The sequence below is a fragment of the Fukomys damarensis genome, unplaced genomic scaffold, assembly GCF_012274545.1.
Source record: "Fukomys damarensis isolate Sample0158 unplaced genomic scaffold, DMR_v1.0_HiC HiC_scaffold_27, whole genome shotgun sequence".
Classification (NCBI taxonomy): domain Eukaryota; kingdom Metazoa; phylum Chordata; class Mammalia; order Rodentia; family Bathyergidae; genus Fukomys; species Fukomys damarensis.
In genome coordinates this window covers 30,028,424-30,053,108 of record NW_022900939.1, presented here as the reverse complement: position 1 = coordinate 30,053,108, position 24,685 = coordinate 30,028,424, and the positions used below count along the sequence as shown (strand labels likewise).

Genomic DNA, 24,685 nt, shown 5'->3' with positions numbered 1-24,685 from the left:
TTTTTGACAGGTTCTTGATAAACTACTAAGTTGCCCGGGCCAGGCTTGAACTTCTGACCTTCCTGATATCCCATCTTGGGGCGGTCCTTCAACATTTCTGATAACAGCATATGGTAGCTGTCATGTGCCCTATTGTGGAGAGTATCAGTAATGTTTTTCACTCTGTGTTGCCTGACATTTGTATCTACCATTTTCCAACTGGTAGACTAAGGCACACAGTAATAAGAAACACATACACTCAGCAGGGGAATAAGGCCCAGAATCGAGGACTGTTGGTTTTATTGAGAACACCTGTCAATTGTGTTAAAATCCCGGGTACAAACCAATTTGGAATGGAATCTCACACACAATCTTGTATGCATTTCTCTTATATGAGAAACACAGATACAGAGCAAAACAGAAGAGGGATAAATAAGAAATGGAGGAAGTTCAAATAATTCCCCAAATGACGAATTCCCATTTTAAAGGTATTTCAATATACAAGCTGATTGGTTTCATTTATATTACTAGTTTATGTTAGTTTGTTGAAAAGAAATATTTACGTTATTATATTTGTTTCTTTTTTGTAAAAATATTTTTAGTTTACATCTCTTATTCTGAGAATAATACACAATGTAATAATTGTTATTCTTATATTATTTGCTTATAAAATTTGGGTTCTTTTTCATAAAATAAATTCTTTTAAAAAAAAAAAAAAGGAAAACAATGAGATTTGCTGGCCTCTGGATCATGACCTTTTCTAGATCAGAAAAAAAGTCACAGAAATGTAATGGATTATAGATGGTCACTAAATGTTACTGTTTTTTTAATGAAAATATTATGAGGAAATTTTTACAGCAGTTTTTTTAAGAAGGTCAATTTTTAAAATATTTCTAACAGCTTTTGGCTAATGAAATGAAAACTAATGGTAAGTCTTTGTCTCTGGTTCCCCTTCCAAAGGACAGTCAAGAAGAGCTTCTGATTGAGAGAAGGAAATAGTTGACATCACAATGAACTTTTGATAATGTCTTAAAGGTTTCTGAAGCTGGGTTCCCTGCTCGGAAAACCCCAACAGGAGCAAGATAAAGGAGTCTAAGGGACTTACCGGGTCTCCCCCAGAGGCGAAGGAGATGGATTGCATGTGATGGTTGGCAATGATCTGGCAGGCCCAAAACAAGAAATGAAATGTGTAATTAGTACCTTTTGCCACACCTTGTAAAACCAACTGTTTGTTGGCAAGCAACAGGAATAGACAAGTTTTCGTGGTATATGGTACATATGCAAATAACAATTGGAAATGCATGACAATAGATCGCCTTTCAAGATCCTTGGCAGCCTGATGGCTGCCATATAGCTGGTTGGCCAGACAAACCTCCTTTAATCATTCCAGCCAGCAGTTGTGAAGCAGAAACCCATTTGACTGGGGAGGAGCAAGGAGGTTTGTGCTACAGTCCCAGACCTGTAATCAAACAGTCTCCAGCCAGGGTCTTAGCAATCAACTATGTTCTTCTGGAAGGAAAAAGTCTCATCCACCCACCAGAACATTGATATGTATGGTTTCTGTTTTGCACAGCACTACAGACCCCATAGCCATGGTAAGATGAGGGAGAGTGTGGTTCATTCTCTCTCTTCAACCCATTTGTACCTGCACATATAAATCAGAAAGCTAAGATTCCAAGTCACTGCCATCTGAAGCATTTTGTGATTTATCAACTTAAAAACCAGAGCTGACATCCCAAATTAATTTTTAAAATGGGAAATTTCCATTAGCTTTATAAACTGCAGCACACAGTGGAATTTAGTAGACACTGAGTAAATCAGAACCTGCCCTAAATTTAAAAAGCTACATAAGTCTTCTAAGCTATTTTTATCTCTTTAAAGACAATGTAATGACATTGAAGTAAATTTCCAGGGGTGGGAGAATAGCTCTTGTTTCTATCCCAACACATCCAAGTTTATTTCTGCACAGTCCCCAAGCCCTTGTCCCTGAGCAGATGGCTGGAATTTACATAGCCATCATCACAACAACCAAGGGATTTTTCCAAACATGCTTCTGTAAAACTTTGAAATAAAATTTAATTGAATTATAAGATAAAATAAAATATGTTTAACTACCTACTTCAGTTGTTGCATTTGCAGAACTTTAGGATCTAGGAAAAGCTGAGTATATAAGTGAATCCAAAGCAGCAGAGCTCACTGGACAGCCTGAGCCAGGCCCTTAGGGACTTAAACTAATAATAGTTGCCCTAGAATCTTGCCTTTGGACCGCAGGCAAACAACTCCTAAGAGAACAGTGAGGAAATAGAATTCCCAAAGAATGACAAACTAGTTTGTAAGTTTTGCATAATTAATGTTTTGTATTTGATTTTTTTACTTATCTCATTTTTGCTTATAAGGAAGCTCCAAAACTGGGATTTAGAAATTAACTATGAACAGAAGTTATGATTTAGGGGAAAAAGCAGAAGGGATAGTCGGTCAGTGCAGGACCCTTATTGTGTGATTGTATCTAATCGCTTCATGTGACAGAGAACTTGCAAAGGGCAATAAGAAAATGAGAGCTAATTGTCTCTAAAATATAACATTTGCTTCTGCTGTGAGGGATTCATCGCCATTCCCCTCCTGTATTGAGTGGAGTGGGCACCACCTGTCTCCTCTCTAAAGAGAAGAATCTTCCCAGACCATTCCCACTGTACTACATTCGGAACAGAAAGTCAGCAGAATGGAAAGCAGAACTTTGCACTTGGCCTCTGCCCAACGAGCCCCAGACTGTGTCCTTGTCACAGGGCCAGCAGCCACTAGGCATCCATGTCTTGGGCCCCCCCAACTTATGGGCCAAAAAATGCAAACTAGACACACCCAGCCAACCTCCTGTCCCGGGATGGGGCAGGCCCACTGTCCCACCATCATCCTTACTGCCTTTCTCTTTTACAGAGGTTGGGGATGAGAAGGAGTATTTGGGGTTAGGATCCCATAGAACGAAGGGCTCCAGTACTAGGGCCCCTAGACCCACATGCCACATGGCAGGTGACTGGATGGATGAGCAGCCATGCAGGGGTGGTGGCCATCCTCGGTGTAGAGTAGGGATGGCTTAGAGAAGAGCTGAGGCCCAGCCTTCTTATCCACAGCCTCAAGGCCTCATTAAATCAATCATTAGAAGAGCTAATGTGACAAAATAAGGGATTAGCTAGGGATCCCCACAAAAGAACAGATGAAGTCATATGATTTCCATAATTTCTAGTTCTCACTGCCAGCACCTGAGGCTGGGCAAAGCTGGAAGACGTCCACACTCCATGCACCTCTTTATAGTGCACAAGCATTTTCACGTCCTTTGCTTCCTTTGACCCACTGAACTGTCCTGATGGTAGACAGGACCGTTACTTACATACCCATTTTTCCAGCAGAAGACACCAATAGATAGATCAGAGGAACCCAGAAGCCTGACTCTGCATGGGAGCACAATCCTCCTAAACAGAATTAGCTGTAATAAACATGGTTGTGCTGCCTTGCTCGGCTCCGAATTCATTCAAGCCTGTCTGTGCCACATCTCATGACGATCCTCCAAGGAAGAAGTGCTACTGTCCTGAGACCATAACATGTCGTCCATGTTAAAGGTAATAAAATAAAAATGTGGTCTAAACAATTTTTTAAACTGTGGTTATAAAAGGGCAATGACATTAAGAGAAGACATTGGCACATACATCACCTTTTCTTTTCTTTTGTTTCTGTAAAAATTTATCTGACCAAAATGTAGAAAAAGTGATGCTATGACATATGATACAGTTGCAAGAATCTGGAGTGTGGATTTTAATCATTTGCACAATTTGCTGGTCAATCTCCTGGATAGTGTAGTGCGTAATAAACAGGAGTGAGGGGCTGGGGATTCAGATAAGCTTGAAGAAGGGTGGTTTTTAGTCAGAATTATAACCTGGAGTTGGCTCCCACACTGCTGGGGACCATGGAATGTTTCAGCTCTGAGATGTTAAATGAGAAAGCAAAACTACAACGAAACCAAGATGTGCAGCTGCTGCCTACAAAATCCTCCAGCTAAATCAGGAGTTTCTTGAACTTTTATCAACTTGGTCCTCAAAAAGGAATTCAAGTCCCAGATAAGAAAATCTTCTATTTGACCTTTCCTAAAGTAGGGAGATAAAGCTACACCAATTACTTTTTGACCTCTATTTTGCTGCCCTGGATGTTCCATAGAGAATGATTGTTTTGCTCGGTTTGGTGGTCAGCAGTCATCTGACTATGCCTGAGCTCGATGGGATTAAACAGCATATTCCTGCCGTGAGCACGGCCTTACATCGGAACACACAAGCGCGGACCATTGTTAAAGTCAGAGAGCCATTCATTCATCAGAGAACCACTTTAGAATGAAACAAGTAGAACAGCGTAGCATTCAGGATGTGTCCGGAAAATACTCTAGTGAGTAGTATAACCATTTCCCAGGTATCTTCGTGCCGATGGCTCAGAGGATGTTTGTTCTATCGTGGAGTATGGAGGAGGGCCAGGATGACTAGGTTAATCTAGCTGCGGTTTTGCTCTGGGTGGAAAATCCCCACCCATTCTACTGTGATGATTCCTAGCCTCCTGTTGTTCAGCCAACGGTGACCCAGAGAGTGTATATGTTTTAGCATTTTAAACCCAAGACTAGATATCAGAATCTTAAGTTCTTGAAAGTGTGTTGACTATTCTCCCACAAAGCAGATCTCGGTCTCATGAGAATATGCTCAATAAGAAATACCCTGCCTATCTTAAGGATAAATGCAACTTAAGGATAAAAATTAGAGCTGAAAAAAGCTGATGCTATTCAGAAAAGGTGGGGTAGATTAAACTGGTGCCCAAAGCTTCTCTGATACAAAATAGTTGGTCATGTGTTCACAATTGGCTTGGCATTTCCATCAGAGAGGTGCAGTTAACAAAAGAAACTTCTTACAAGGCAAAGAGAATGACACTGGAGTTTCTGCTGGAACAAGACTCTTCCGTTTTTGGTTACACACAGTTAGGTTCGTTTAGAGTCTGATCCAGGGTCTGATGTAAGTCCACGTTCTCTTCTTTGGCCTGGGCAAGTTTTTCTTCCAGGTCATCAATGGTCTTTTCCAGTTTTGCAACCATTCTCTATGCAAATTCAGCTCCGGTCTCCGTCTCTCTCCGTTTGTCAGGCAGAAGCTTCATTTCTTCTTCAGATTTATCCTTTTCAGAATACTTTCGGACGCAGCCTCGAGCGATTTCAGGTCGTTAGCGACATTCTTGAGTTCTTCCAGGTCACCGCATTTTATTTCAGACACCTCCGCATGCTCCTCTGCCCTTTCCAGCTCGCCCTCCAGGCTGACCACCTTACGAGGGCCTCCTCCTATTATTCTGCAGCCTCCTCGGCAGGGTCATTGGCCTGTTTGAGCTGCAACTCTTGGATCTCCCTCTTTTCATCTTTCATGGCCTGGTTTTCTATCACTTTCATTCCTCTCTCGCTCTGATCTGCAGCCTTTCTGCCTCCTCCAGTTTTTGCAGACGGGTGGCCAGTGGTTCGGAGCCCGGTCCAGCTCCTCCTCCACAAGCCGGATGAGTGGATCGCAAACCTCCACAGCTCCTTCAGCTTTCTTGCCGTCCAGCTCACGCTGCAGGCCCTGGCGCAGTCCTCGGCATCATCCGTCTGTCGATCGAGCACCTGGGTCTTCTGCTTCATCAAGTTGAGCCCCGCCATGGCACGCTGGCCCTCAGTCTGCCGACATCACCTTTTCCTACACAGCGGATAAACTAACAATTTCATGCATTATTCTCCCCCAAAAGGTAACTTATAGCAGAATTAAAGACAACTAATCTTATCCATCATTTTGTTGGTGACCCCTCAAAGTGGCTAATGTTCAAAGAATAGTCAAAACCTGGTAAAATAATTCTCTGTAAAGCTCCTCGGAGGTTTGAGCGAGCACACACCTGTTTGGAGTCAGGCGTTCTTAGGTTCAGGCTGGCGGTGGAGATGGTCAGAGATATGCTCATCCCTGCAAACTGGAGATTGCTCTTTCCCAGGATGCTGGACAGCATTTTGCTTGGAGGCTGTGAAATCGAGAGCATTATTTTAGCTTTTTTTTTTAAGCTTATGGAGGCCTCAGTGATGGAGCCTCCAGTAAATAAAATGTGTTGTTCTAATCTAAACATGTGAAGCCTGGATGTGGGCTATACCTTCAAACTGCCCTGACTGCTGCTCCCCTGCTTAGGCCCAAGAAGACAAAAATGAAATAAATGTGCTCAAAGGGCAGGGCCAATGCTCACACGCACTGTACAAAGTGCAAAAGATCTAAGGCTCAAATACTGCAATGAGGGCTCCTGAGAGCAGAGGCATCATTCTTCCTGGCCACCTCTGCCCATACTGGGACATCTCATGGGGGTCCTTTAGGTATAAAACTGGCGGGGAGGGTGCCACAAACCAGGGAGAGCACAGCTTTGCAAACTCAGAACCAGGCTTCAGCGAACCGAGGGAAGACTACCTCTCAGGGAAGGCTGAAGAAGACCAGCACTCTCAGCAGGTTGTGACCACGCTCACGGCTGAAGTGAATGGGCCACAAATCCTTTGCACGAACAGCTTCCTGGTCAGGGCCCACAGACACTGTCCAGTTCGAATCAATGGCCTGCAGCCAACACAGGATGACCGACATGGGCTGGCTGTAACTGGTGTCCCTATCACCCTGTCCAAAAGGTACTTCAGGCCAGGAATCAAGGGAACACATTTTCTAGCCTGGTCTCTTCTCCACAGGTCGCTCAGTGAGCACTGCCAACCTTCATCTCTCTGTCCTTTGGGATCAACCCATCATTTCAATGTGGATTAAAACATCCTCTTTCAAAATGCCAATTAGTTATGCCAATTGTGTCTAATAACTAGAAATGCACTTCTCCAAACTCCTGGGAAAGAAAATGAAGTAACTAAGACTAAAGCTTTCTGTAGCAAAGTTGAGAGACTGTGAGGGCTGCATGCTACCTGCTGAAGGCCAGGCCACAGAATGTTGCGAGAGACTGGGAGAAACAACCAAAATCAGTATCCCTCCACCATCCTTTTGTGTCTTTCCATCATGGGTACTCTACTTAACTAACCAGTCAAAATGGGCTTGCCATTTAGGGTTTCTTCCCAGCCAATTAACTGCCTCCTAAAACAACTTTTTATGGAAATCACCTATGAAAAACTCCCGTCTGCACTTGCCTTGGGGGACCATTTGGGGCTGCCCTGATTCAGTGTACCAGAATTGGAGCACTTTAGTTCCCAGATAAAAGCTATTTCCTTTGACCTCTGTGCCAATCTTATTTTTAGTTAACACTGCTGAAAGAGTGCTTCCAAATTAGAGAAGGCCCTGAGATTCAGGTCAAGTACACCTGAGGGGAAGCCCAGAAATCGACACTGTTTCCAGCTACTCCCACCATGAGGCCCACGATGGTACCCCAAGACTTGTTAGTACCTCTTAACTGTCAGAGATGAGGTTCCCTGATGCCTGCCTAGCTCCTGCATTCAAGATTCTGGAGCTCTGCTTGGTCCTCAGTATCTCCAGAGAGTGGCCGGAATGCAAGCCTCGCACACCTGAGCTGTCACCCACAGTTCTCTGCCTGACACTCGTTAGCCCTGTGCATCCATGAGTATCCCCCAGCTCTGAAAACAGATGTGACCTGAAGCCCTGGGAATCACACAGCCAAGCCAGCAACTGTCCAAATGGTCTGGAATCCAAAAGGACTGTCCTCAGGGCAGTTTCAGAGTTCACCAAGGAATGCTTTCCCCACAGTTCCATCTTGGCACAAGAAAGCCCATGATTGTGGGTATTGAAATTATGTATTTACTAAATACTTAACTAAAAGGGGTTTTGCTGTGATTTTTTCTTAACTTGGATTTTTTTCTCCTAGTCCAACTATATTCAAGATGAAAAGTTTAACTCAGCCTCTGGGATAGTTGGTCAAGCTTGACCTCAGCTCCTCTCCTAGTCACACTATGGCTTCTTATCTCTGTGCCTCAGTATTTATCACCTGTCACACCAGGAGCTGCAGGGCTGTGTCAAGCTGGTTTGTACTAGCTAATACGAGCAAACTAGTCAAAGTTTTAGGAACTGTACGAGCTAGCCATTAAAAACAGCTGTTACTAAAAAGCAATTTATGCAAACTCCTAATTAGATTATACTTTAAAACAATAAATATTCAATACTGTTCTAATTCTAGTAGTTTTGTTACATTAACTATTAACTATACTTTTCAAATATCTGCTAAGCCTGTGTGGTGGGAACACTGTCTAATGATGAACGACTACAAGTGTCTCACTGACTGGTTCCAGGGACGTCATGTTGGAAGATTGCGATCCACTTACATCACAGAAATTGGCAAGGGCTACAAGTTCCCAATCCCAAGAGCTGGTTGATATACGTTTATTAGCACATTGCTGAACATCTACTCCAATGAGTTGTTTATGATTAAGTGATTTAATGTAAGTACTTAAAGGACAGCGTGGCTGAGTGCTTGCTGTTATTGATGTCTTTATGCCACAGTGAACTATCAGGGTATCTGCTGTTGGTCAGCAGTGACAGCTCACTGCTCTCAGACATGTGGGAGAGTGTAATATCAGCCTCTTTGCTTTCAGAGAGGAGGAGAATCAGGCCCTGGAGAGAGGACAGTGAGCACTTGTGTGGCTGAAGAGCAGTAACAGGAGAGAGGAAGCAAGAAAGACAAAGCAGGCCCACAATGCTAGGAGCTGTACCTTTCTCTTCTTGAGGGCTCCTTTGGCACCGGGTACAGCTTCACAAACACGGCTGATGGCTTCCCTTGGGAGGACAGGAAGAGAGATCCATTTACCACGTGCCAACCGAGATTATATAACCCAGGGAGTTTCCATTCAGACATCCTGAGGGAACAGCTACCTGCTTATTTCAGCATAGAAAACAGATGTCAAGTGGGGAGGAACCCATCCCTCCTGCAGAAAGTAAAACTAAACAAAACACAAATGGGGCATCTTAGAGCCTCTCACTGGCTATATTCTAGCTCTTTTCATTGTGGTGACTGCATGATAATACTGTAAGATGATTAATGCCACATCTTTCTTTCCTTTCTTAATCAGCTAAGACTCCAGCTTTTAAAATCAGCACCCCAGAATGCACTCCTCCCCATTTTATCTTCATTTCTGTGGGTAGGGTGCTCGGGCCAAACCCACTAGATCCTGCCCAAATGAGTTAGAACATGATTAAAAGAAATTTGATGCTCTGAGCTTGATCCCCAGCTTCTGCAGTTACAAATACAGACAGCCCCCAACTCGTGATGATGATTCCATTTTGAATTTTCCAACTTTACAAGGGATGCTAAAGTGATCTGTGTCCAGTAGAAAGTTTTCTGCTTTTTAAGTATTTTATTTTATTTCTGAGGAACATGCGTTAATTATGCATATAAATGGGGTTCAGTGTGATATTTCAACACCCCTCGAATCTAGCCTCCCTTTATCCACACTCCAACACTTGCCAATGTGTAGTAATTCTTATTCTACTTTCAGATCTCAGGTTGAATATTTTAGCTTCCACATATAAGGGAGACCAGGTAGTACTTGTCCGTGGGTCTGGCTTATATCATTTAACATGATGTCCTCTAGTCCATCCATTCCATGTTGTCTCCGGATGCTGTGCAGGGGCAGTAAGTCCGGGTTCCCAGTCAGCCTGGAGATTGCAAAGTGAATGTCCTGCACTCTTCAGTGTGCTGTATCACTAGCCAGCATGATCCGCCGGTCAGATGTATTCAGTGCATTTTTTATTTAATGGATTTCCAATTTATGTTTCTAAATCAAGGAGCAGCTATATTATTAAATCAAGAGGGTTTGATAGAGGAGAGGAGCATGGAACAGTGTCACCAGGTGAGGACAAGAGTGTCCTCAGTTTTGAGGGACCCTGATGGGGACCAGAGGGGCCTGACACATGGGGCTGACACAGAGGAAGGCAGGAGGACAGGGAGAGTGAGGCATAAAGACAAGAGAGTAGGCTGGAAGCCCACAGTGACGGCGACGGGAAGGGGATGTTTGAAAGCAAAAGCAGCTCTGCATGTCTCGGCCCAGGTGGGAAATAACAGGAAGATGAGCTGAAGAAAAGCGGCCTCAAAGTGTCAGACTTCTCTACTGCTGTATAAAGAGGAGAAAATATTACAGGAGCATAGGAAAAAAAATAAACATCTTACTGTTTGGAGAAGCAGTGAATAGAACAGAAGATAATTGCTCCTCAGAAATATCCACTTACTTTCCAAACTGAATAATACTTCTTGCAATTAATTTCTACCATCTGAAAAATAATCGCAGCTACAATACAATGCTTTTAGAAGAGATATGTCCTTGTCAAATTAGACAAGAGACTTTGGAAACAAGCTTCACATTTGCCATTCAATTCTCTTATAGGAAGTAAGGAAAAAAGTATTATTTTCTAAAGTTCAGATGCCAGGAAAACTGTAGACTGAGTCATCATGAGTGGGAAAAAGTAAAGTGAGAAGCAAATGTTTTTGATATTTAGGGTTGTTCCTGTTTATTTTATAATAATATTTTAACTGTGCCTCTCTCAAAATTATCAACTATGCAGCCTTCAAAGTACTGTCAAAAAGTAAATTCCTCTTTTACTTTAGAAGAAAAGAACATGTTGTCTCTTCACAGAACTTTATAAATGCCACTCTCTATATTTTATGTTTAATTTTTTAAAGTAGCTTTGTGAATCCAGGCACTGTGCTTATTAAATTAAGCGATATATTTAGCTCAGCAAAGCAGCCAAATCTCAGCAAATTAGAAAAATGCCGCATGTAGAGTTTCTCCCCCAAGTCCTTCCTTAAACATCCCGGCACCATCAGACCTCTTCTCCCGTCCACCAACATGAAACAAAAAAGAAAAAAATCAGTCTGAGCAAGTTTTCCAAATGAACACCTGCTAGTAAAAGTCAGACTGCAGCTCCAATATGCTGCTTCTGGGAAAGGGAGGAAGGAAGGACACTGGAGTATTGCGGGGAGACTGTGGATAACAAACCCTTCCATGCAGCAATCAATCTTTTTGTTTTTTGAGACAGGATCCCACTATGCAGTTGAGACTGACCTGGAACTCACTATGTAGCTCAGGCTGGTCTCGAACTCACAGTGGTCCTCCTGCCTCAGCCTCCCGAGTGCTGGGATTACAGGCGTGTGCCACCACAACCAGCAGCAATCAATCTTTTCTAAAATGTACAAATATAAGAAGTTCCTCAGAGATCCTGCAGCAAGAAAATTCCTAAGGATCCCCCTGAGCCTTTAGAATCCCAGAGGTTTTCAAATCAGGCTGCCTTTCAGAAAAATGTTCTGCTTTCATAATTGGCATAAATTTGTTTCTAATGTTCATGTGCTAATGTGTGTGTGTGTGTGTGTGTGTGTGTGTGTGTGTGTGTGTGAATCCTCATTTCAACCCGGCTGATGGTATCTATTTCTGTTTGAAATAGAAATGTGACACAACTATTAAATACTGCAATATTTAGATGCCTGAAATTAGTTACTTTAACTCCAAAGTCTAATTTTAAATGTGACTATTCTCAGTTTTCTTCCTTGCTAAGTTCAGTGCATTTTACTGAACAGTACTGTTTCAATGTGTTCGTTTAGCAATGACTATTTAGCTTTGTGTAATTCTATTTAATCCCCCTTTGAGTCTCAGGTACCAATTTTGCCCTGTTTTTAATAATAGAGATTGTTTCTTAATGTTCTGCTCAAGACGGGCCTTGTTTCAGCAGGCCAAATCCTGACCTCAGAGCTCAGCCAAAATGAAAATGCAACATTTGGCAACCTCTGGTCATCTGAAAGTAACAGAAGCCATCCCTGCCACAAATGCTAGCCCTCAATGTCACAATTTTACCATCTTCCCCTATTCAGGCTAAAATTCTCATTGTTAGAGCTGGTACATTGCATGGCTAGTGGCTTTTGCTTTGAAACCTTTTGAAATCACATAGCACCATCCATCTCACTTCTCTTCCATCCCATGGAAGAGGGGGCTGTTTGGGCCAACCCCACAGATACACATGCACACAACAAAAAATAGAGAATAGAACACACAATACAAAACAGGACAGCAGCTGGATCTGTCAGTGTATCCCTGTAATTCCAGCTCTCTCACAGGAGGATGGCAAGATTGAGTTCAGCCAGGGCAACTTAGTGAGAACTTCTTTCAAAGCAAAACAAATTTTTTTTAATTTTAAGAAGGGTGAGGCTGTAGCTCAGCACCAAGGCCCTGGGTTCAATTCCCAGTGCCACAAAAAGTAAAAAAGAAAAGAACTGTATGAAGCAATCACAAAGAACAGTAGGCTGTGATTTCTGCCCTCCTTGGTTTATATTCTAGTAGGGAGAGGAGCAACAAACAAACTCCTATAACAGCAAATTGAGATCAATCTTTTAAAAAGGAGTGGTCTATGATACGGGCATTAACATACATCAGGAAGGAAGAGTTGCCCAGGAAGCAGCACGTGGGTAAGTGGGCGGCTATCCAGGAGAAAAGTAAGTCAAGTTCCTATCTCATGCCTTAGATGCAAACCAATGCTAGAGATTACAAACTGAATTTGTAACAAGCACTAAAGGAAAACTGGCAAAGGTTTATTTCTAATCATCTTTGAGTGGAAGAATCTCACAAAAACCAGAAACCACACAAGAAAATGCTGACACACTCAATACCATAAAAATAAAAATTTAGGCACAAGCAAAACCATAGCAACATTTCACAGTCAAAAGAAAGGATTTGTCTTAGAAAAATATCAAAAGCCCAATGGAAAAGTAAGCAAAGGTGAGGGGCGAAGTATTCACAAGTAAGGAAATATAAATGACTCTTGGAACTAGGAAAAGATTCTCAACTTTACAATAACAGGAATGTGAAATAAAGCAATTCCATCAATAGCCAAAGACAATACTGTGCAGGGACAAAGGCATGTTTGCTTTGGTAAGCACTGTGCAGTAACTGTAGTTCCTTCCACCCAAATTTAGAGAGGAGCCATCCAGGAGCTCCATCCCACTGGCTCAGCTGGTATCCCTCAGGCTGAGCATGGGTGGGCGCTCTTTGTAGACATCAGGACAGGAGTTTACTATGTAAACTGGGGGAGAACCTGAGCAACTCACCTGCTCTTGCTTCCTAAGTAAGCCCTCTATAACAGTTCCCCTGTTCTCAGTTACTAGCTTGTAGTTGGCCATTCTGGCCACAGATGTCATGGATCAATGTATGCAATGCAAATGGAGAATAGAAAATAGACACCAAGTTACAGAAGTGACCATGCTCCCTGGAACCCAAGTCCCATCTGGTCAGACCTGGAGTGGAAGATGTCATAGCTATAAATTAGGGGTCTGGGTGAACAACAGTGCCCTGAACAGAGAGGGAAATGCAAGCATCTCCATGAAGACCAAGGCCTGAGGAGCAAAAGGTACAGCACAGGGGTGTGTGTCTGTCCCACCAGATGAAGATGATGGTGGTAGAGCTGATACCTGTAGTGTGGCCATGGAGGCTTCTGCAAGCTGGAGGAGCTTAATAATCAAGGGCTGAGGGGAGGAATTCACTGAGGAGGTGGGTGGCCACCCTCCGAAATCTAAATCTGCACCAGTTCTGAGCCAAAACAAGATGATTGTGGAATAAGGAAGATCCCCAGGTGGGCAGTAGGGAGGGTTTGTGAGTGGGGCAGGGGTGGTGAAGAGTGAGAGACAGGAAGGAAAGTCAGGCTGGCGAGGGGCGGAGCTAGAGCATGGGGTCTCCAGGGTCTTGGCTGAGGCGTGGGGCCCTGTGTGGTGGGAGATGTGGTGGGCAGAAATCCTAGAGTTCAAAGGCAGAATGAGAGGGACGAAGGGGAACAGCAGGCTCCAGGAGGCTGCTGCAGTGTCCCTGGGGGCCTCTGACTGCATCCAGGTCTTCAGGGCTGGTCTCCATCACACAGTAAAAGCAGACCCAAACTAATTTTCCTGTTTTCCCACCAAGAAGAATGCAACAAGGGCAAACACATGATACCCTCAGAGTTTCCCGTGAGCAAAGACAAAGACCTTTGACCCACAGGAGCCAAACCACTCCTCCCTGAGTGCTGAAGTGAAGAGCAGCCACGGCCCAGCAGGCCTCCTCCTTAGTGGCCCTCAGTGTGATTCTGTGACATCAGCTAGAGTATTCCCCAAACAAGCCAATCCTGATCTCCCACTGGCCACAGCAAGTTGGGGCTGAACTTGGGATCTCCAATGCTTTCAGTGCTGCTGCAGGTGACTATCGCTGCCCTGGGGTCCAGCAGTCAGATGGTGGGAGGCCTTGGGTTCCCACACACCTGTTCTTTCTATAGTCCACTAGGTTTATCCAAAATGTGCCCCTTTGCTAGCATGTTACCCATCGTAAGATAATTACAGATCCTCCTGGTAAGGTAGCTCCACAAGACAAGCAATGAATACAGGAGATCAAATCATACACTCCTAGAAATAAATACTCTGTGGACACCACGGATCTACTTTTTTTCAAACAAAGTTTTTAACATCACAGAAAGAGATAGAATGAAGTCAGTTGAAAGGTTGTACAATGGGTGCCACCAGAAGTGACAAGAATGACGGCACCTTAAGGGGTAGGATAAGCTGACCTGCGAAAACCTGGGGAGGTACAGGGACACTCTCACAGCTGAGGTGTGGGGATAAAAAACACAAAGAAAATTTGGAGTGCACCAGTAGTCTAGAGATCCTGGGGGAAGGGGACACAGAGCTGCTCCAGAGGGCCCATAAACCTTCAAGGCAAGAGAGAAGATGTTGGTTTGTCTGTCATTCGCACACGGTCTCCAAACCTTCCTGAGGCAGACCTGTGCCTGGTAACATTTATTTAGATCACGCTTCCAACCCTGGGCCCTGTTTCACGGCAGAACCCACCTCTGTGATTTAGTTGCCTTCTGTGGTCGATCCACACTGCCTGTCTGTCCTCCCAGGGATGTTCTGTGGGCGGGCACTTCAGAGCTGACAGCCTGTCCCATCTCTGACAGTGTTCTCTCCCTACTTGTGTTTCCATGTGGATGTAAAGGAGAAGTTTGAATGTGTATATATTTTTCTAGCCACTCCAGCAACTTCAGGGAAGCTACTGATAGAGGCGATTTTGAAGTCAGGGCCAGAGAGTGTGGGGAACGGGATGTGGGGTGTTGGGTCTCAGTGGGAAGCAGCATCTGTAGGCAGCCATCTGAATGCTGTTCTCACACCTCATGGTGAGACACCTGGCCTGGGGTAGCCAGGTTTGCGTCCCCATCTCCCTCAGCCACAGGATGGATCATTCCCACTGGGAAAACTAAACCAAATTAAAAAGAGTGAAACTCGGGGACCATTTCTCTTTCCAGAATCACACCATAATTATGAAGTAAAAAATGGGATTGAGATGCTCCAGAGCCCAGAAAAGAGCTTGGCTTCTCCCAGGCAGGGTGAACAGACCTTGGAGAGGTCCCTGACCTCATGGTTCAGCTCATCCACACATCCCCAGCCCCCTCTGAGTAGGGACACAAGAAGACAACAAACATGACTCTACACTACCAAAATCAAAGCGTGCATTACTGACCTATGAAAAGCAAAGAGAGCTAAGCACGGTACATTTAGTTTATGATAAGGTCTCATTTAGATATAGCAGGGAGCGGCTGCGGAGAAGAGCAGCTCTCCAGGTGGACGACTCCCAATCCAGATCGGTGTCTGCCCTCGCTAGCCTCGCCCTCCGCGCCCAGGACCCCCAGCCACCTGCGCCATGGAGAAGACCGAGCTGATCCAGAAGGCCAAGAGGACCAAGCAGGCCGGGTGCTATGACGATATGTCCGAGCTGTCCAATGAGGAGCACAACCTGCTCTGGGTGGCCTACAAGAATGCAGTCAGGGCCGCCGTCCATCTGGAAGGTCACCTTGAACATCGAGCATCAAGCAGAAAACAGACACCTGCAAGTTGCAGCTGATTAAGGTCTCGGGAAAAAGTGTAGTCGGAACTTCGGTCCATCTGCATCCTGAGTAGTGATTCAATAAGGACTTAACTGAAATAATGAATAAAGAAGAGTGAAACCTAACATCTCTGACATGTGCTAAAGTGAGGCTTTGGAGTTTTCTTTTGTTTTGCTTTGGTTTGGTTTTTTCGGTGAATGAAAAGAATTTGTCAAGGAAGTAGGTGAGACTGATGTCCCAAAGTCCTCTTAAAGAATAACATGAAAGACAGTCACATTTTTTTATTCCAAATGACAGATTCTCAGCCTATTCTTTCCCTTTCATAGAATAACGTGGAGATAGAATTATTCAGTATGTACAAGGTGGGCAACAAGCCTCAACTCTTTTGAGAAAAGTTACTGAACTGTCTTTGGGTAGTTTCTATAACCAGAAGATTGGGCTAGAATTTCTAGATCTCTTCCTTTTATAGTGTAGTAAATACTAGGCATTCTGTCTCTGCTGTGACTTCTTTCTGCCTCTAAAGTGAATAGTTTGAAAAGCCCAAGTTCAGGAACCTGATGTCCAAGATACATGAAATTTTGGAAAAACCAGTAAGCAGCTTTGGGACAAGGAGGTACAGAAGTCATTGGTGACCTGACTGAATGTTGGAAAAAGCTAAGTTTAAGCAAAAAATGGGCCGTGGCTAACAGCATGTATACAATATTTGGGAGTCAGTAAGAATTTGGATGCAAAGTTAAGGTAGATCAAATAAATAAGAAGGGCCCATAAGCACTGACTTGGGAATGCGATCTACCACTTACAAAGTTTGTGGCCTGGGAGTAGGAACTAGACAATTAAGAATATGCACACGATAAGCTCCATCTCAGCACCACTGTTCTTTCCTACAGACTGTTTTAGACTTGATTTCAGTAGTCGGCTTTAGTATACACCATTTACGAAGACAAATCTTTTGCGATTTTTAAATAATACATAGAATCTGAAAGATATCAGTGTGATTGTGTAAAAGCTTTGTAACCTTATTTCAGTAATACGCTGGAATGCAGTTGCGTTTTAATTTCTCACTGGTCAAAAAAATTAAAAAATAAAAATATATCAGGGCAATATTGACCTAATAGACTATCTTACTGCAGCTGAATAAAAATCCAAATATAAAAGTGAAATATTTAAAATATTGGAATATAATTAGGAAGCTGTTATAGGAAGGGGATATTTAAGACTTAAAAAACTATAAGGAATAGTTCAGAACCTCACTCAAAAAAAATTTTTTTTAAGTGATCAGCAATGTATTTTCAGCACCTACAAAAGATGCCGAAAGTTCACAAGTTGAAGAGAAAATAGAGAAGAATCCAACAGCAAAATGAGCAAGTGCTGTAAGCAGCTAATTCATAAGAAGGGAAGTGAACCCAGCCAACAAGTGCACGTGAAAGGTGTCCTCTCACCCAAAAAGTCCCCCATGAAAACTAACAAAAATTGCCAGTGCATCCAAGCTGTGACCTTCCATCCCGAGCGATGCCGGGGCCTCAGAAGTGACTTGCCACAGCCCCGCCTTCCTGTGCGTCCTACTTCCGGTGCAGACACACGGAGACCACTCACAGCCAGGCTGGGTCGGACAGAAAGAGGACGAGGTGGCTCTGCCGTCCTAGAGCCACAGTGATGTGCAGTCTGACAAACGGAGTCAGCGACACGGCAGGCCCGTGCGCAGGTGCACGCGCGAAGGCAAACACGCTGCCCTTCCTCCACCACTGCCGATGCTGACCGCGCTTCCTTCCTTTCTACGGGTCTGTATGGTTTCACTCCTCACAGCAAGCATCCATTGGTTTAATGACACAAACACTGTTAAAAATGAAATGAAAATCTGTACCATATATGATGCATTCTGATTCCTTTTTTCCCCTGCTCCTCCCAAGTTCAAACCCTTTTCCCCTTCCTTATTTACAAAAGCCATTTCCATTTTTTCCTTTTCTCATTTTTTCCTTTTTCCTTTCTTCCTTTTCCACTCCTCCCTCTCTAGTTCCCCCTTCCTTTTGAACAGTTTTTCCTTATTTCATATTATCTATTATACATTTGGTTCCTGTTTTCATTTTCAGTTTCTTACACGAGAGTGACAATGTGATATTTACATGTGTCTGATTTATTTCCATTAAACATATAGCTTCAAGATGCATACATTTAGCTATAAATGTCTCAAGTTTGTCCTTTTTATGGCTGAGTAGTACTCTATTTTATAGAAAAAAACACATTTTCTCTATCCATTCATCTGTTGAGGGGCATGTGGGTTGTTCCAAGATTTAGCTATTACAAACTATGTTGCTATAAATATGGGTGTGCATATGTTGCTGTGCTATGATGCTTTTAATTCTTTTGGGAAGATACCCAGAAGAAAAATACTAGGTCAAATGAGATCTCTAATCCTTGGTTTTTTGGAGGAATCTCCACACTGATTTCCAGAGTGGTTGCACCAGTCTGCACTCCCACCAACAGTGGAGAAGCGTTTCTTCTCCCCACAGCCCCGCTAGTATTTTTTGTTGGTTGATTTCTTGATAATAGTCGTTCTTTCTGGTGAATGTGATCACTATGTAAATCGAAATTGTACAAATAAAATTAAAACTTAAAAAATAAAATAAAAAGTTGCAGTCAGAGAGTAGTTGTAACCAAGACTGTAAAGCCTGCAAATCTGAAGACATTTACCATAGGCCCTTTACAGAAAGAAATGCCTCTGAAATTAGGCCATTTGGATTCCAAATCCCATTTTTCTTTCTTCTCTGCTACATGGTCTTGGCAAGTCAATGAAAGGGTTGTTCCTTTTTCTTGTTTGTAACATGAAGATAAAAAAATTCTCTGACTGTAACCTTGTGATAATGATCACCCACGGTGCATGTAAAATTCTTGAGCATGAAACAAACTCCCAATAAAAGCTAGTTGTAGAAAAAAAGAAGAAGAAGAAAAAGAAAAGAAATGAGGAAGTTAATCTATGTGGCTGTGGGTCCATGCTTCATTGCAACTATTGCATGCACATGCCCAAAAGTGTTTATTTGTTCACTATTTGATGACAATTGGACCGCAATTTGGGTTTATTGCACTTAACACGGCTACGAACATGGACATACTAGTAAACTTATGTCTAGCTTTGTACCAAACTGTCTTCCCAGAGCCTGGCAGATGTGCATTCCCATCAGTTATAGCACACAACACACAACCCCTCAAAGCACTATGCTGACTGCATGAAGCCAGACACCAAAGACCTGCTACAGAATGATTCCACTTATTTCAAATTCTAGAAAAGATAAAATCACCATTGCAGAAACTTCTGCAACTGCACATTTGGAGAGGCTGCTTACTGACTGCAAAAGGGCACAAGGAAATGTTTTAAGGAGGTATCAGAAACATTCCCCGTCGTGGTGTGACCATGGGGTGATTAAAGGACTGCATGCAGAACTGATGCATCCAACACGCGTCAGAGGGTTTGTTTAAAATGCATGGATCCTATTTATACAAATCAGGTCTCAGTGGAAGCAGCAGATGATCCTTTCCTAGAACAAGAAGCACAGCCCTACCCTTTGACCTGCCAACTGCACCTTGATCTAGGTAGGTCCAGGAGGAATGAGTGTGTGCCCCCAGCAGTCCTGAATGCAGTCTGATGACAAACAGCAGAGTCAGGAGAAAGGCAGCGTCAGGGAGATGGGTCATAAACGAAACAGGGAGGAAAGAAACAGCAGCCTTATGACACCCTGGATCCACGGGAAAGTCCTCAGAGGGGCCAGTTCGGCAGAGGCCAGTACAGAGGAAACAGCCAGCCACTCGAGGATGCAGCGGCCTTCCAGGGTTGGCAGTACTCTGAAAGGAAGTCACTTAGTGAATGCTTCTGAAAAACTCCAACAAGCCTGATCCTTCCACTTTGTGTACTGTGCCATAGCTCAACAGGTTAATGTTTAAATCCAAAGCAAAAATCAAAACAAGAACCAGACAGCCAGGCAGCAGCATCAGGGTCTCATTTGCTATGACACAAGGAGCCACTGCCACTTTTAAAGCTAAGGAAAACTGCCTTGAAATTATTGCAGAACAGAATGTGGAACTGTTTGTTATTTTTGCCTCTCTGGGGATGGAGATAGGACCCAGGGACGCAGCAGGTTAGACCAGCAGCTACCACTGAGCTCTGCCAGCCCCTGGGGAGGGAGGAGGACGTCAAGCATGTCCATGAGTGCCTAGGGGGAAGACAAGATGCAAGGAAGGAAGGAGTCCAAGAAGTGTTTCAAACCAAAAGACCCGATCAAAACATGAGCAATTGAGGTGTATAGACCCTTCTCCAAAGAAGAAGTATGAATGGTCTATAAGTACGCGAAAAACTGCTCAGCATCTTTGGCCATTAGAGAAAAGCACATTAAACAACATTGAGATTCCAGAAAGAATAACTGTCATCAAAAAGTCAAACAATATTACATGCTGGAGAGGCTTCAGGGAAAAGGAACCCTTCTGCAATCATTATGTATCACAAACACATATTAATTCGAAACGCTCTTAGAAAAACAGAGACCAGTACACTGACAGCAAATGGCTCTAAGTCTGAGACCCATCACGCTAAAGGTAGGAAGATTATGGAAGCTATGGTAACACCCCCCACCAACTAACATCTATAGAGCGCTTACCAAGTGTCTGGCCTAGGTCTAGGGCAGTTGTAGGTGTTGTAGGACCACTGTGATTTTCATTTTAACAGTGAGAACTGGAAACCAGAGAATGTAAGGGGCCCATCTGAAGACACACAGCTTGGGAGTGGAAGAGATGGGAATGGACCTAGTTTAATAGTGTGAGCCCCATCTGCTAGGACGAAGAGGATGCATTCAGTTTGGGGCATCTGGCCGCAGAGTGATGAGAGGACTCTCAGCACCCAGAGGAGACTGAACCCAGCTTACATGCCAAGGGGAGCCAGGGGCTTAGAGGTGCCAGAGATCATGTCCATTAAAGCCACTGGGAGACAACACCGAACACCTCTCTGACAGGATGGTATCAAAAAGCAGAAAGGACAAGTGTGGAGAAATTGGAAACTTGCACATTGCTGGTGGGAATGTAAAATGGTGCAGTTTCTGTGGAAAACAGTATGGCGATTCTTCAAGAATATTAAACAGAATGATCATGGGATCTAGTGTCCGCATTTTGGGGTGTATGCCCCAAATAACAGAAAACAAAGCCAAGCATGGTGGTGCATGCCTGTAATGCCAGCACTCTGGGAGGCTGAGACAAAAGGATCTCAAATTCCAGCCCAGCCTGGGCAACTTAGCAACTTAGTGAACACCGCTCCACACACCTTGGTCTCAAAATTTGAAAAAGTAAAAAGGGATAAGAATGTAGCTCAGTGCAAAGGCACTGGGTTTGATCCCTAGCACTGCGGGGCAAGGGGATTGAACAGGTATTTATATACCCATGCCCATGCTCATAACAGCGTTATTAATACTAGCCAAAAAAGCAAAAATAACACACACAGATATCAGATGAAGAATGGACAAAGAAAACGTGGTAGATACAGTGGAAAATCACTTGACTTGGAAAAGGAGAGGAATGCTCCTGCCTGACGGAACATAGACGAGCTTCGAGGACACTATGGTCAGTGCAGTGACAGCCCCTCAAAGGGCAAACACTGCTCGCTTGCACTTCTATGTGGTATCTAGGGCAGTCCGATTCACAGACAGAAATGGTGGTGGTGATTGCTGCACAACCACTGCAACTGTACCTAATGCCACTGAATTGAGTGCTTCAACAGGGTTAAAATGATAAAATGTATCTCTTACGTATAGGTTTTTTGTTGTTATTATCATTGTTGTTGTTAGATATAGGTATGCTTTATTGTAGCTTTAAATTAGTAGCAATTAAGAGACAAGCTACACTGTGGGGAAAAAATTTTACCAGCTGTTCCTCAGACAGGTAGAATATATAAAGAACTAAAACCAGAATTAGGCCCCGCAAATATAAAGATCCGATTCAAAAATGGGCATCTGAAGTGAACAGACATTTCTCAGACAAAGAAGTAAAAGCAGCAAATAAGCATATGAAAAAATTTCAACATCACTGGTCGTAGGAGAGATGCAGATGAAAACAACACTGAGATTTCACCTCACCCGGGAAAGAATGGCTACTATCAAGAAATCAACCAATAACAAATCCTGGCGGGGCGGTGAAGAGAAAGGAACCCCTCTCTGTTGTTGGTGGGAGTGCAGACTGGTGCAGCCACTATGGAAATCAATATGGAGATACCTCAAAGAGCGGGGACTAAAGGTTCCATTTGACCCAGCTGTTTCCCTGCTGGGTATCTTCCCAAGAGAATGAAAAGAGTCACACCACTGTGATATATGCTCACCCATGTTTACAGCAGGACAGTTTGTAATAGCTAAAACTTGGAAATGGCTCAATTGCCCATCAACTGGAGGCTGGATAAAGATGTGCTTTTTCTATAAAATGGAGTACTGCTCAGCCATAAAAAATGAGAAACTAGAGTCTTTTATAGGTAAATGGATGGATATTGAGCCCATACTCTTAAGTGAAATAAATAGGACACACATGTGTAAATACTGAATAGTTTCTCTGGTGTGAAAAACTAAAAGTGTAAATAAGGTTCAAATTGTATAATTGATAATGTGAAATAGGAAGAAAAGAGCTAAAGGAGAAGGGGAAGTGGGAAAGGTAGAGGAAAGGAAAGAAAAATATGAGAAAAGGAAAAAAATGGAAACAAAGTCTTTGTAAATAAGGAAGGGTGGAGGGGGTGAAGGGAGGGCAGGGATATGGGGAAAAAAATGAGAACCAAGATGAATAATGTAAAGGTACAAGATCCCAATGATGAATGCAACTGTGCTGTCTACCTAAAAACTAATAAACTTAATGAAAAAAATGAGTAGTAATTAAGTAAAAGCCAGAGACTGTAGAAGAAAAAAAGGCGGGGGAGGGAGAGGGAAAGGAGGAAGCAGAAAACAAGAAGAGGGAGGGGGAGGAGGAGGAGGAAGAAGAACAGGAGAAGAAGGAGGGAGGGAGGCAGGCCAGAAAAGAAAGCAAGCTAGCTAGTATTCATTCAAAGCAGACGCCAGGGGCTATGTGCGGACTAGGGACTTTGGGGACACAACCCACAGCCCCCAGCAAAGCGAAGGCATGGCCCACCCATCGCCTGTGGTCAGACTGAGTTTCACATTGATTTTACCCTCCTCCTTTTTGCTGGGGATAATGAAACAGACTTTCAACATTTCCTGTCAAAAATCACCACTGTTTTGCGAGGCACTTTTATGCCTTTGGTGATAGAATACTTGCCTCCGTCTGAAACAATGAAGCTCAGGCACCTTCAAACCTAAATAATCAGCTTCTCCTCAGGACCTCCCTAGCAGCATCCTTCGGCACAGCCTGTCCTTCGAAGCTATTAAAAGGCTGTGTGGGCGTCTGGCCACATGGCAGGAGGCGCTGCCTCAGATGTAAACAAGCCGGAGCCAGGAAGCCTCCCTAACATCCATAGGGCGCCTACGTGCAGAAGGCCTGATCCACTCCCCTCCACACGAGCGGGCACAGGCGGCCGGGAGCCACTTCCAAAGAAATGGGCTTGGGATGACTCAAGATGCCCCAAACTGCGAAACCACTGCCTGCCTGGGTCTCTGTGGTTCCAGAAGCCCAGGGACCATGAGGAAGAGTGGATCCAGGGCACTCTCAATGACTTCTGGGCTCACACTTGGCTCCCTCTAAAGGGCAAGGCCGGGATGCTGATCCTCACCCAGCAAGTTGACCGGAGGGCCTGACAGTGACAGCGTGGGGACACAGCAAAAAAAACGAAGTTAATCCATTAAAGAGACTGCTTAATGTTAAAGAGCAAAAGGCAGGCCACGACACGGTGTATACAAGGTGACTGCAAATCAGCAGGAAAATAAGGGGGAAACTCTGCCCCCACTTTGGTACTTTTATGTCTTCTAAAATTTCTCCAGTGAATGTTTATGTTTCTTTTACAGTGAAATAAAAGTTATTCTTTAAAGCATACAGGTTCATGTGGGGCTGTTTAACTCCCAGGGGACATATGGCTAAGTCTGAAGACAGCACTGTTTGTAACAGTGTTGGGTGAGGCCTGCCACTGTCATCTCCTGGGTAGGGGCTGGGGCCTGCTGACCACCCCAAAACGCACAGGACAGCCAGCCCCCGAGGGTACCGTACCAGGGCTGAGAACCCCAGAGCTGGCCCTGTCCCCCTCCTCCCGGGCACACACACACCAGACAAGACAGTCCAGAATCTGCAATGTGAACTGCGTTGTTCAGATGAAGAAGAAGGCGTCCCAGAAAGGCAAGCTTCCTTCAAAGTCAGGGGGTACCTGTCCCCACCCTCCACAGGCAACAATAGGAGGACCAGACTGGAGGGCGGCCCGGGACCCTTTCCTGTCACCTGATTATCTAACAGCTCCCCGGGCGGGTGAGAAAGCATGAAAGAACGTGCAAGGGAACAGGATGGGCCTCTGTTCATATCCAAGGCTGGACATAAATAAATGCCCTTAGTTACTTATTATTAGGTGGAAAAATGGCTTTTCCTGGCTGTCACGAGCATCTAGATGAAGTTGGCTCTGCCGGATTCACTGAAGAAATTGAAGACTGCTTTGTAAAAACAGAAGCAAGCAGGACAAAGAATGGGCAGAGCACCCATAAAATACCACGGAGAAGCTGGGATGCGGCAGTGCACATTTGCAATCTCGGCACTCTGGGAGGCTGAAACAAGAGGATCGCAAGTTCAGATCCAGCCTGGTCAACTTTGTGAGATTCTGTCTCAAAAAAAAAAAAAAAAAAATTAAAGGGGTTGGGAATGAAGTCCGGGGCAAC

At 44.0% G+C, this 24,685-nt stretch overlaps 1 protein-coding gene and 1 pseudogene across 1 annotated transcript in view; both read right to left on the bottom strand.

Moving 5' to 3' along the window:
- The window catches only part of Shc3 (SHC adaptor protein 3), a 153,850-nt gene that overhangs the window by 63,200 nt on the left and 65,965 nt on the right, over positions 1-24,685 (bottom strand). The window contains exons 3-5 of the mRNA XM_010607587.2: positions 8,699-8,762; positions 5,911-6,030; positions 1,085-1,138 (exon numbers count right to left, since the gene is read on the bottom strand). Coding sequence (XP_010605889.1) covers positions 1,085-1,138; positions 5,911-6,030; positions 8,699-8,762 — 238 coding nt within the window. The remainder of the gene's footprint in view (positions 1-1,084; positions 1,139-5,910; positions 6,031-8,698; positions 8,763-24,685) is intronic.
- On the bottom strand, positions 4,938-5,680 carry LOC104850568 (annotated as a pseudogene).